The sequence below is a fragment of the Staurois parvus genome, unplaced genomic scaffold, assembly GCF_062004578.1.
Source record: "Staurois parvus isolate SC_StPar_1 unplaced genomic scaffold, SC_StPar_1.0 ptg000090l, whole genome shotgun sequence".
In the NCBI taxonomy this organism is placed as follows: Eukaryota; Metazoa; Chordata; class Amphibia; order Anura; family Ranidae; genus Staurois; species Staurois parvus.
In genome coordinates, this window is record NW_028317886.1 from 10,333,157 (window position 1) to 10,347,875 (window position 14,719).

The window sequence follows — 14,719 nt, forward strand, 5'->3', positions numbered from 1 at the left end:
CCTGGTAGCCTGTCTATAGATGGCACTGTACTTGAACTTCAGTCTAAGATGAAGATCATGCTAGTTTAACCTTTGATCCACATGTACAAAATGTTGTCAGAACATCTTTTTTCCACTTCTGCAGAAACATTGCTCATATGCGTTCTATGCTATCATTCACTGTAGCTGATTCATACATATGTGTTCTCCCGACTTGACTACTGCGATGCTCTACTCACTGCTGTACCTATATCTACTATTAATCAACGACAATATGTACAAAATTCTGCAGCCAGAATCCTCACTAGGTCTGGTACAAGTGACCATATTACCCCTATCGTGGAGTCCTTGCATTGGCTACCCATCAGGTTTTGCACAGACTTTAGGATCCTGTTGCTTACCTATAAGGATCTTCATGGATTGGCACCCTTTTATCTGTCTGAACTTTTACCAACTTACACCCCCTCTCATAACCTTCATCATATCCTTCTGTGTGTCCCCCCTACACCTACACAAAGGTGTCCTTTTATGAAACAGAGATCAGCGGCAATCCTGAGGATCATTGCTGATCCCCGATCATTAGTGGTTTAGGAAACAGAGATGATCAGCGGAGAACATGTTCACTGCTGATCATCTCAGCACACAGATGGCCAGTGTATGAAGGAGTGATGTCAGCCCTTCACTGGTGATCTGTGTTCTCCCTCCAGATTCTCCAGCCCAGAGCTGGAGAATTGGAGGAACCGCAAACGAAGCAGAGATAATTTACCACTGCTTAGTAAACGGTGTTTGACTGATCTCTTACTGTAATCTCACGAGATTATAGTAAAAGCAGCCGTTTTGTAGATCGCTTCTCCCTTCATTCAGAGAAGTGATCTATACCGCTTCATAAAAAAGCATTCAGAGGAGAACTCTCTCCTCTGAGAATGGCGGAGAACTGAGCAGTGGTCATTTCCTTCTGCATGATAAAAGGACACCTCAGTGGGAGACAGAGCCTTCTCCAGCTATGCCTTGAAACTCTGGAATTCACTTCCAAAGAACATCAAAGAGTCATCTTCTCCAAACTTATTCAAATCAAATCTAAAAACTTTTTTCTTTAGACAAGCTTTCACGTAATTATCCCTTTTTTATTTTGTTTTATCCTGTGTTTTTGTTTCTCTTGTCTTTGTAAAGCGCTTTGAGAAGCTACCTTTAAAGGCACTATAAAAAAATACCGTTGATAATTATTATTATTATTATTATTAATAATAATAATAATAATATTCACTTTGCAAAGTGAACAGCTTATATCAGTATGTATCACTTATGTAAGATGTATAAAACAAATAATAAACATGGTTATAAAAAAATGATCCTTCTAGATAAAAGTTATTACTCTACATATCATTTTTAGTTATGATGCATATAAGCTTTGCAGTTAGAAGTATGTAAGGTCACAACAAGCAAAGATTGATGTTACCTTAATTGTAGTAGTGTGTGCTCCAGGGTATTCCTTCTCTTCCAGAGTTGACCAACGCTGTATAAATTTGGCAACTGCTGGATCATCATAGTCCACAATCTGAAATCCTGACACATTAGCTCCTCCAAACTGTATCTTTGATAAATCTCCGTCCGTAAAGCCCTGGGTGAAAAAAATTAATTTATTAGATTTTCAGATGTGCCCATTCAGGCAGCAGAATTTTAATAAATTAAAAATAGTCTCTGTTAAGCCGCTCAAGGCAAAGAAAATAAAACTAATATACTTTACTCTGTTCCTGCTTGTAAAGATTTGCAACTTAGGGAAATGTTCATAATAAAGAAATGCAATAAGATCTAGCCATTCATCAATCAAATATTTTATGTTAGTCTAGAAACACCAGTTGCCTAGAATTGAATTAAGTGAATTAAAATTTGCTTTATTACAATAAAGTTGTCAAAGAGATGTTTGAGCTATTTATTGTTCAGCAAATTTATACTAATACATTCTCTAGAAGACATTGTATAACCTCTTGGAACTCAATTTAAAATTAATATGAAAAAGTAAATCTCTGCTACTGTAAAAGGTATAAAGTTGCGCTGAGTGCAGAAAAGTGGGCACCAAATTTTTGCACTGTATATAAACACCAGCTAGTGCAGCACTTTTAAAATAAACCTACATGAAAAACTACTATGTTAATAACAGTATGATAACTCACCAGTGCAATGTCATACCGTAAAGCAGCAATGGGCAAACTACGGCCCGGCGGACCTTTTAATCCGGCCCGCGGAGCGTGGCAAACATTGGCTGTCAGGATGTAGGCGGAGCAGCGTGACGAACTCCTCTCCTCTCACAGTCCGCCCTGAAGACCGGAACGGCGCGGGAACACGGCAAGAGGAACGCGCGGAGCAAAGGTAAGTGAATTGACACAATATGGGGAATGAATTACTATAGGGGGGATGAATTACCATAGGGGGGATGAATTACTATATGGGGGATGAATTACTATAGGGGGGAATGAATTACTATAGGGGGGGTGAATTACTATAGGGGGGAATGAATTACTATAGGGGGGATGAATTACTATATGGGGGATGAATTACTATGGGGGATGAATTACTATATGGGGGATTAATTACTATGGGGGATGAATTACTATATGGGGGATGAATTACTATGGGGGATGAATTACTATGGGGGATGAATTACTATATGGGGGAATAATTACTATAGGGGGGATGAATTACTATATGGGGGATGAATTACTATGGGGGATGAATTACTATGGGGGATGAATTACTATATGGGGGATGAATTACTATGGGGGATGAATTACTATATGGGGGTTGAATTACTATGGGGGATGAATTACTATATGGGGGATGAATTACTATAGGGGATGAATTACTATGGGGGATGAATTACTATATGGGGGATTAATTACTATAGGGGGGGATGAATTACTATAGGGGGGATGAATTACTATGGGGGGTGAATTACTATATGGGGGATGAATTACTATATGGGGGATGAATTACTATGGGGGATGAATTACTATATGGGGGATGAATTACTATGGGGGATGAATTACTATATGGGGGATTAATTACTATGCTTACTATGGGGGAATTTTACTATGCTTACTATGGATGGCATGGTAGTGGCTGGGCCGGCCAGCAGCTAGTCCGGCCCCCGGGTCCAATATATGAACTTATTGCGGTCAAAAGTTTGCGCACCCCTGCCATAAAGCATTAAAATGCTTTCTCCCAAGTGCTATCCGTTAAACATTGATGTGTATCCCAAAATATATGAATAATACACATCACATTCCTGTGTAACAATCAAAGTAAATAACAGGCAAAGAGATATATAACTACATGCAGCAGGCCACTATGAAGTGCACACTCTCTATAACTGGAGTGGTAGGTAGAGAGAATGTGCACTTCATAGTGTTATGCTGCATGCGAAGATCACACAGAAGAACACTAGGGAACTAACTGAGTTTATATGTAAACTTTACATACTTTCTTCAATATTTATATTAATATTTATGTGTAGCCAGGTACCAGCTATATCATTATGCATTTCAGGGACATTTACAGAAAAGACTATGATGAATCCTTTTACCGCTGGTGCCCAGTACTGGAACTGTTACATCACTTCCTGCTAGCAGAGTGGATCCAGTTCTTCTGGCAGCAGAGGACCTTGGGACCTGTAGTCCTATAGCCAATACATACTGTATTCCTGAGTGCTGATTGAACTACAACTACCAGAGAGCTGGTGAATGAGAGGAATGCTGGGAAAGCAGATATACTTTATTTACAGAAAGCGACTGGCTCACTCTCTTTGGCACAAGATTCAGAGCTGAATGCAGGGGGACTGCCGTTCTCTGATTGTTGGCCTACAGCTGTGGCACTCTGCACATCAGTTCAGCACAGTGATGACACCCACCACCACTCAAGGATTGCATCAGCTTTTCTGCATCAAGACTGTCACTCTACAGTCTTCACACAGGTATCTCTGCTCGCTGCGCAGACAGGCCATCATGCTACAACTCTGCACACCCCTGCAACCAGCCAAGAGCGTCTGTAAGAACTCTTGTTCCTAGGAGGCTGTGCTATCCATAGGATTGGTGAGCAAGTGGATACCCAAGTTCGTTCTGTCATCACTCTAGAGACACTGCATGCAAACACCTTTACGCCTCAGTATCAGGAGATCTTTGCTTTGAGCAGTGCCACAACCTATCTGCTTAACTTCACTGAATTACTAGTATTAGTTAACGTTTATGGGCCCCACCATTGATAGCAGAAGACAATGCATACCACAATATCAGGAACTTTAAACATCACAGGACTCAAGTTGCAATCTCTAGTTAAAGGGACTTCTTCTCTGCTAAGGTCATTGTTATTCAAATTAGGGTACTTATATCTATTTATGTCGGGGTGTACATTTAAATAATACTCTGTATCCCGCATTGCGAAGCTGATGTCATTACTATTAAATTGGTTGCAGTTTAATAGGTGAAGCTTACTACTCATGATTGCATAATTTGTTAAATGTTGCTATTTGATTATTCCTATTTTACCAGTGTTCTAGTTTTATGCGTTAATTGGGGTTGTATATCGCGAACCCAATATTCTTGTGGTCTACTCTTTTGAATAAGACTAATATAAAGAATTGTGTCTTTTATTATCCTATACCAGCAATGGGCAAACGCGGAGCGTGATACTGTCAGGATAGGCGGGGCAGCGTGACGAACCTGAGGGGAGCTAGGCTCCTCTCACAGTCCGCCCTGAAGACCGGTGTAGCATGAAAATCTGTCTCCTATGAGGATCTGTCCCCCTCGACGTATCTGCGCATGTGCCGGAGATCGCCGATCGGCTGCTAATGCCTGAAACTGGCACATGCGCAGATACATCGAGGGGGCCAGAACCTCATAGGAGACAGATTTTCATGCTACACCGGAACGGCGCGGGAACACGGCGAGAGGAACGCGCGGAGCAAAGGTAAGTGAATTGACACAGGGGGGACTTGGGGACTTAATATGGGGAATGAATTACTATAGGGGGGATGAATTACTATGGGGGATGAATTACTATAGGGGGGATGAATTACTATATGGGGGATGAATTACTATGGGGGATGAATTACTATATGGGGGATGAATTACTATATGGGGGATGAATTACTATGGGGGATGAATTACTATGGGGGATGAATTACTATAGGGGGGATGAATTACTATGGGGGATGAATTACTATATGGGGGATGAATTACTATATGGGGGATGAATTACTATAGGGGATGAATTACTATATGGGGGATTAATTTCTATGCTTACTATGGGGGAATATTACTATACTTACTATGGGTGACACATACACATCATTCATCTACTCTTGGTCCGGCCCCCGGGTCAATATATGAACCCATTGCGGCCCTCAAGTCAAAAAGTTTGCCCACCCCTGTCCTATACTGTTGAAATCTGTCTGAACTCAGAGTGTAAGAGGTGTCGGGAGTCTTGCAAAGTCAGGGCAAGCACTGGGGACATGCATTATCAAGCAGCCCCTGCGAAGGTAGCACTACATATATACACTATGGGGGAGATTTACTAAAACGTGTGCACTAAGAATCTGGTGCAGCTGTGCATAGTAGCCAATCAGCATCTAACTTCAGCTTGTTCAATTAACTGCTTTCCAGCCGCCCTAGAGCAGGGCAGCAGGGGTGCGCAAAATCATGTATATATATATATATATATATATATATATATATATACAGTGGGGATCGAACGTTTGGGCACCCCAGCTAAAGATTTGTATTAATGTGCATAAAGAATCCAAGGAAAGATGGAAAAATCTCCAAAAGGCATCAAATTACAGATTAGACATTCTTATAATATGTCAACAAAAGTTAGATTTTATTTCCATCATTTACACTTTCAAAATAACAGAAAACAAAAAAATGGCGTCTGCAAAAGTTTGGGCACCCTGCAGAGTTAATATCTTGTACTGCCCCCTTTGGCAAGTATCACAGCTTGTAAACACTTTTTGTAGCCAGCCAAGAGTCTTTCAATTCTTGTTTGAGGTATCTTTGCCCATTCTTCCTTACAAAAGTCTTCCAGTTCTTTGAGATTTCTGGGCTGTCAGTCACACACTGCTCTTTTAAGGTCTATCCATAGATTTTCAATTATGTTGAGGTCAGGAGATTGTGAAAGCCATGGCAAAACCTTCAGTTTACGCCTCTTGATGTAATCCCCCGTGGATTTCAAGGTGTGTTTAGGATCATTATCCATTTGTAGAAGCCATCCTCTCTTTAACTTCACCTTTTTCACAGATGGCATCAAGTTACCATCCAAAATTTGCTGAAATTTTATTGAATCCATTTTTCCTTCTACTCGTGAGATGTTCCCTGTGCCACTGGCTGCAACACAACCCCAAAGCATGATTGATCCAACCCCATGCTTAACAGTTGGACAGAGGTTCTTTTCATTAAATTCTGTGCCCCTTCTTCTCCAAACGTACCTTTGCTCATTCCGGCCAAAAAGTTCAATTTTAACCTCATCGGTCCACAGAACTTGTTTCCAAAATGCATCAGGCTTGTCTATATGTTCATTTGCAAAGTTCAAATGATGATTTTTGTGGTGAGGATGTAGAAGAGGTTTTCTTCTGATGACTCTTCCATGAAGACCATATTTTTACAAGTATCTCTTTATAGTGGAATAGTGTACCACAACGCCAGTGTCTGCCAGATCTTTCTGGAGGGATCGTGCAGTCAAACGTGGGTTTTGAATTGTTCTCTCACAATCCTGCGAGCTGTTCTGTCTGATATTTTTCTTGGTCTTCCAGATCTTGCTTTAACTTCCACTGTTCCTGATGACTGCCATTTCTTAATTACATTCCGAACAGAGGATATTGACATCTGAAAACGCTTTGCTATCTTCTTATAGCCTTCTCCAGCTTTGTGAGCGTCAACTATTTTCAGTTTCAGTTTTCTAGACAACTGCTTAGAAGAACCCATGGTGCTGATTGTTGGGGCAAGGTCAGATGAGTCTGGGCATTTAAAACCTTTGAGCTTGACATCACCTGGTCTTCCCAGACGATGATTGAGAACAATCCATGACACTGGCAGGTCTCAGCTTGGCAAAGGGGCAGTGCATGCTATAAATTCTGCAGGGTGCCCAAACTTTTGCAGACGCCATTTTTTTGTTTTCTGTTATTTTGAAAGTGTAAATGATGGAAATAAAATCTAACTTTTGTTGACATATTATAAGAATGTCTAATCTGTAATTTGATGCCTTTTGGAGATTTTTCCATCTTTCCTTGGATTCTTTATGCACATTAATACAAATTTTTAGCTGGGGTGCCCAAACTTTCGATCCCCACTGTATATATATATACGTAATCTTGCATTTTTAGTGTAGGGGGAGTGCGTGAGCCGCTATTGGCGGCCTCACCTGTCGATCACCAGGTCTCATCAGGTGATTCGCTGCCAGCACCTGGCGATCGCCATGTATCACCGACGGGGGACAAACCGGTATGTAAACAATACAGAGCTCTCCCCTGTCAGCTCCTGCACATTGCTTTGTATTGCTCTGCATTGCAGAACAATACAAAGCAATGTGCTTACACAGTAAAGCACACACACAGCATACTGTAAACCACAACACAGCACACAGTTAACCCTTTGATTGCCCCAGATGTTAACTCCTTCCTGCCCAGTACCATTAGTACAGTGTCAGTGCTTTTTATTAGCACTGATCACTGTATTGGTGTCACTGGGGATGTAAGTGAAAGTTAGTTCCCCCCAGTGTCAGAATGCCCACCGCAGTCTCGCAGTCCTGCTATAAGTCACTGATCACCACCATTACTAGTATAAAAAAAAAATCCAGTATCCATATCGCCATTTGTAGACGCTATAACTTTCACGTAAACCAATTAATTTACACGTATTGGGTTTTTTTTTTAGCAAAGACATTTTGGACTAAATTTGACAAAATCTGATTTTTAAAATTTTTTTACTGGATATGTTTAATAGCAAAAAGTCAAAATATTGTTTTTTTCTCAAAATTTCTCAATCATTTTTTTTATAGCGCAAAAAATAAAAAATGCATAGGTGATCAAATGCCACCAAAAGAAATCTCTTTTTGTGGGAAAAAAAGGACATACATTTCATTTGGGTGCAGCATTGCATGACAGCGCAATTGTCAGTTAAAGTGATGCAGAGCCATATCACAAAAAATGGCCTGGTCAGGAAGGGGGGTAAATTCTCTGGAGGGCAAGTGGTTAAGCTTTAATAATAAAACCTGGAAGTTGATTGGTTTCTCTTCAGAGCTTTATCAGATTTTTCACTCTGCAGTTTTAGTAAATAACTCCCTATATTGCCAAATGTATTAGGACACCCCTTCCAAATTTTTGAATTCAGGTGTTCCAATTACCTCCATGGTCACAGGTGTATAAAATCAAGCACCTAGGCATGCAGACTTCTACAAACATTTGTGAAAGAATGGATCACTCTCGGGAGCTTAGTGAATTCAAGCGTGGTACCGTGATAGGTTGCCACCTGTGCAAATTTCCATCTGTGAAATTTCCTTGCTACTAAATATTCCACGGTCAACTATTAGTGGTATTAAAACAAAGTGGAAGCAACTGGGAACAACAGCAACTCAGCCATGAAGTGGTAGGCCATGTAAAATGATAGAGCGGGGTCAGTGCATGCTGAAACGCACAGTGTGCAGAGGTTGCCAACTGTCTCCAGAGTCAATAGGTAAAGACCTCCAAACTTCATGTGGCCTTCAGAATAGCACAACAGTACATAGAGAGCTTCATGGAATGGGCTTCCATGCCCGTGTAGCTGTATCCAAGCCTTGCATCAAAAAATGCAATGCAAAGCATCGGATGCAGAGGTGTAAAGCACGCCGCCACTGGAGACATGTTCTCTGGAGTGCTGAATCACACTTCTCTATCTGTCAATCTGATGGATGTGGATAGGTTTGGCGGTTGACAGGAGAACGGTACTTGCCTGACTGCATTGTTCCAAGTGCAAAGTTTGATGGAGGTAGGATTATGGTGTGGGGTTGTTTTTCATGGGTTGGGCTTGTCCCCTTAGTTCCAATGATGGCAACTCTTAAGGCATCAGCATACCAAGCCATTTTGGACAATTTCATGCTCCCAACTTTATTGGAACAGTTTGGGAATGGCCCCTTTCTATTCCAACATGACTGCGCATCAGTTCACAAAGCACAGTCCATAAACATATGGTTAGCAAGTTTGAGTGGAGAAACTTGACTGGTCTACACAGAGTCCTGATATCAACTCGATACAATACCTTTGGGATGAATTAGAGTAGGGACTGCGAGCCAGACCTTCTTGTCCGACATCAGTGCCTGACCTCACAAATGTGCTTTTGGAAGAATGGTCAAACATTCCCATAGACACTCCTAAACCTTGTGGACAGCCTTCCCAGGAGAGTTGGAGCTCTTATAGCTGCAGAAGGTGGGCCAACTCAATACTGAACCCTACGGACTGAGACTGGGATAGTATTAAAGTTCATGTGCATGTACAGGCAGGCATCCCAATACTTTTGGCAATATAGTGTATCTCTTTTAACAATGTAGCTTAGTTTGATTGTTACACAGGAATGCAATTGTTATTATTCATCGATTTTGGGATACACACAAATCTTTCACAGATAGCACTTGGGAGAAGGTATTTTAATGCTTTATGTTGTGACATTGCACTGATGTGTTACCATACAATTATTAATGCAGTAGTTTTTCATTTTGGTCATGGTAACCAGGACTTGTTGTGATTGGTCTTCTTCCTGCTGAGGGCTCATGATGCCTGCTGTCGGCTTCCCTGCATTCCACTGAGGTCATTTCCAGTGTGGTGTGCTGTGACGTCACGTCCGGTGTGTGATTCTCAGTGACACCGAGGAGGTCTTTTCTGGTTCCTTTTATCCCTCAAGTGGCATCTCACCAGACCGCTGGCTTGTGGACACTATTTTTACCAACTACTGTTGTTCACTATTCTTCCATCTGTGGAGTTCACCATCCAGGCTCCCCATATCCATGTCTACATACAAGTAAGCCACTCTCACCATTCCTGTCAGCCTGTGGCTTGTGCCAATCCTTGTCTTGCACCATACTATTTCATGGATACATTTCAACATGGTGATTATGGTTTTATTGGTCCACTAGCATACAGGGCACTTATACCCCCTTCCTGCCCAGGCCAATCTTCAGCTTTCACTGCTGTCACACTTTGAATGACAATTGCGCGGTCATGCAACACTGTACCCATATGAAATTTTTATAACTTTTTGTGACACATAGAGCTTTATTTTGGTAGTATTTAATCACCTCTGGGTTTTTTTATTTTTTCTTAAACAAACCAAAAACCACTGAAAATTTAGAAAAAAACCCTGTTTTTTCTTAGTTTTTGTTATAAAATTTTGTGAATAAGTGATTTTTCTCCTTCACTGATGTGCGCTAATGAGGCTGCAGTGATGGGCACTGATAGGCTGCACTGATGGACACTGATAGGTGGCACTGACTGGCACTGTTAGGTGGCACTGACTGGCACTGTTAGGCGGCACTGATAGGCAGCACTGGCGGGCACTGATAGGCAGCACTGAAGCACACTGATAGGCGGCACTGACTGGCACTGATAGGTGGCACTGACTGGCATTGATAGGTGGCACTGATTGGCAGCACTGATAGGTGGCACTGACTGGCATTGATAGGTAGCACTGACGGGTACTGATGGGTGACACTGAAAGGCAGCTCAGATGGACACTGATATGTGGCATTGATGTGCACTGGTAGGCACTGATATGTGGCATTGATGTGGCACTGATGGGCACTGGCAGGTGGCATGGATGAGCACTGACAGCTGGCACTGATGGACACTGACAGGTGGGACTGCTGGGGCTATACAGCTCAGTGCACATGTCCCCTCTGAGGGAAGCAGATTACCAGCTCTGCTCTCCTCTTGAGCTGTCAGCATGACAGCTAGTGAGGAGAGAAATGCCGATAACCGGCATTTCTCTATTTCCATGTGATCAGCTGTGATTGGACACAGACGATCACATGACCGACATCTTCGGCTCTGTCCATTGATCGGTGATCCTAGGGACACAGCACACCGCCGATCGCCGAGCTGAGCGCTCCCGGAGCCGCGCATGCGTGGTTAGAATGGACGACGTTATATGACGTCCTCCCAGAATGAGAGAACCACCTTGCGGCCGTCATTACACTATATGGCAGGCGGGAGGCGGTTAAACCTTTGTATTATACATATTGACTGCTGGATATGTACGCCATTGCATTTATTTCCTGACTTTCACCACGAGCGCTCTGATTTTCTATGCCTTTACCCTAATATATTAAGTGAACATTTCTTTTTACTACAAGGTCCACTTTAATGATTGATTTAACTGTACTCCACGGAATATTAAGTGACTTAGGAACTTCCTTTTCTTCATTACCAGAATTTTGCTTTTTAATCCCCTTTCCATAGAGTTATTTGGAGGGTTCTTTTGTCATCATGGTGTGTATTATTCCAGCATACTGACTAGAATTTGAACATGTCGCACATGTGTGTATTTATAGTACAATTGATTGAAACCATTTGAATGCACACAGGGATTTCCCTTTAACTAATTATGTGACTTGCAAAAGAATTGACTGCACCAGTGAGGATTTAGGACAGGGGTATTGAATTAAAATTCATAGAGCTCTAGTAGGTAAATATTTATTTCAGTAGGGGTCCTGATCTCATATTTGTGCTATTACTCATCCACCCATTACATCACAGTCCCCCCTTCACATCACAGTCTCCCCATTTACTGTACATCACAGCACAATCTTTCATATCACAGCCCCTTTACAATACAGCCCCCTTTGCATCATAGTCCCCCTTTAGATCACAGTCCCCCATCTTTACCTTATAGTCCCTCTATTGTTACATCGCAGTCCCCAACTTTTCATGACAGTCCCCCCTTTACATCACAGTCCCCCATTGTTACCTGACAGTACCTCCCCTTTGCATCACAGTCCCACCCCCTTTACATTGTAGCCCCCCATCTTTACTTAGCAGGCCCCCCTTATATCTCAGTCTTTCCTTTACATTGCAGTTGACCCTTTACATTATATAACCCCTTTTACATCACATGCCCCCCTTACTTTTCCACCCCCCTTCACATTACACACCCCCTCAAATCAAAGTCCACCTTTATATAGCAGCCCCCCCCTTTATATTACAGCCCCTTCACATCAAAGTCCCACCCTTTACTGTACACCCACCCTTTTATATTATAGCACCCCCCTTTACATTGTAGTACCCCATACATCTCAGTGCTTCCTTTCCATTGCATTTCACTCTTTACATATTACACCTTAACAATACAGCCCCTCTACCTTTACATCAGCATGATCATCCCTTCCAGTTCTACTTTTCATAGCAGAGGGCAGGAGGTGCGATCAGCCTGGAGGGAGGACAGGAGCTTCCCAACTTCTCCTGTTAACAAGGAGGTGATTGGTTGCCCAATTGACTGCCCCACATCATAGCAACCAATTGGCTGCTTGTTAACTTGAAATGTGGGGCATTTCCAGCTCCCTCCATCCAGACTAACCACTCCTCCCACCCTCTGCCCTGCTGTGAAGATGACAGCAGCGGCGGTAGCCGGAGGAAGAGAGGAGACACAGGCAGCTAAATTGCGTGGTTGTGGCGGTCTGGACAGGACTGTTACTCGGGTCTGGACCACGGCCCACCATTAAGTGATGCCTGATTTAGGAGATAGCAAGAGATTTAACTGTTTGATGGCACTCCCTTGAATAGGCTAGAGCTACTCTGGAAAACTGTAGTAGCTCAGTCTTGCTACTAAAATTGTTAGTGATTTATTTTTTGTGTAGGAAAGGAACTAAATAAATAAAAAAAATCGCCAGTGGATCCCAAGCATTTATTGTATCATATTAAACATATTAAAGGTGGTATGTACTTATGCATTGTTTATGTTGTATTGTTTCATGACAAGTAATTTACTTTTCAGAGATCAGTTATCATTTTACTTATACAGTATACACACTGTATATATATATATATATACGGTATATATATATATATATTATAATATAATATATACAGTATGTATTATATATTATCAGTTTTAAAAAATTGAATTAATTGTTCTGTGTATAACATATACAGTTGCAAGAAAAAGTATGTGAACCCCTTGGGATTACATGGAGTTTTGCATGAATTGGGCATAAAATGTGCTCTGAACATCATCTAAGTCACAACAATAGAAGAACACAGTCTGCTGAACATAATACTACACAAACATTAGATGTTGCCATGTTTTAATTGCACATAACATGTAAACATTCACAGTGCATTGAGGAAAAAGTATGTGAGGCCCTAGCTTAATGACTTCTCCCAGAGCTAATTGGAGCCAGGAGTGAGCCAACCTTGACTCCAATCACTGTGATGATATTGGATGTGTGCTGTGTCCTGTCCTTAAAAAACACACACCTGTTTTGGGTTTACTGGTTTCAAGAAGCACTGTCTGATGTGAACCATGCCTCGCAGAAAAGAGCTCTCAGAAGACCTACGATCAAGAATTGTTGACTTGCATGAAGCTGGAAAGGGTTACAAAAGTATCTCCAAAAGCCTTGATGTTCATGTGTCCATGGTAAGACAGACTGTCTACAAATGGAGAAAGTTTAGCACTGTTGCTACTCTCCCTAGGCATGGTCGTCCTGTAAAAATGACTGCAAGAGCACAGCGCAGAATGCTGCATGAGGTAAAGAAGAATCCCAGAGTGTCAGCTAAAGACCTACAGAAATCTCTGGCACATGCTAACATTTTTGTTGACATATCTACAATAAGGAAAACATTAAACAAGAATGGAGTACATGGGAGGACACCACGGAGGAAGCCATTGCTCTCCAAAAAGAATATTGCAGCACGTTTGAAGTTTGCAAAAGAGCACCTGGATGTTCCACAGGACTACTGGCAAAATATACCGTGGACAGATGAAACCAAGATTGAGTTGTTTGGGAAGAACACACAACACTATGTGTGGAGAAAAAAAGGCACAGCACACCAACATCAAAACCTCATCCCCACTGTAAAACATGGCGGAGGGAGCATCATGGTTTGGGGCTGCTTTGCTGCCTCAGGGCCTGGACGGATTGTTGTCATTGATGGGAAAATGAATTCCAGAGTTTATCAAGACATTTTGCAGGAAAACGTACGACCATCTGTCCGCCAACTGAAGCTCCGCAGAGGATGGGTGATCCAACAGGACAATGACCCAACGCATACAAGTAATTCAACAAAACAATGGCTGCAACAGCACAGAATACGCCTTCTGGAGTGGCCCAGTCAGAGTCCTGACCTCAACCCGACTGAAATGCTGTGGCATGACCTTAAGAGAGCGATTCACACCAGACATCCCAAGAATATTGCTACACTGAAACAGTTTTGTGAAGAGGAGTGGTCCAAAATTACTCCAGATCGTTGTGCAGGTCTGATCTGCAACTACAGGAAATGTTTGGTGGAGGTTATTGCTGCCAAAGGAGGGTCAACCAGTTATTAAGTCCAAAGGTTCACATACTTTTTCCTCCCTGCACTGTGAATGTTTACATGTTATGTGCAATTAAACCATGGCAACATCTAATGTTTGTGTAGTATTATGTTCAGCAGACTGTGTTCTTCTATTGTTGTGACTTAGATAACGTTCAGAGCACATTTTATGCCCAATTCATGCAAAACTCCACGTAATCC

General features: G+C 41.9%; 1 protein-coding gene across 6 annotated transcripts in view; it reads right to left on the bottom strand.

Moving 5' to 3' along the window:
* Positions 1–14,719, bottom strand: part of GRIA2 (glutamate ionotropic receptor AMPA type subunit 2) — a 238,519-nt gene that overhangs the window by 88,705 nt on the left and 135,095 nt on the right. For all 6 annotated transcript variants that reach the window (XR_016311762.1, XR_016311763.1, XM_089670410.1 and 3 more), the window contains exon 6: positions 1,436–1,597. Coding sequence is in view for 4 of the 6 variants with exons in the window: in XM_089670410.1 (XP_089526536.1) it covers positions 1,436–1,597 (162 nt within the window). In the remaining 2 variants the exon portion in view is untranslated. The remainder of the gene's footprint in view (positions 1–1,435; positions 1,598–14,719) is intronic.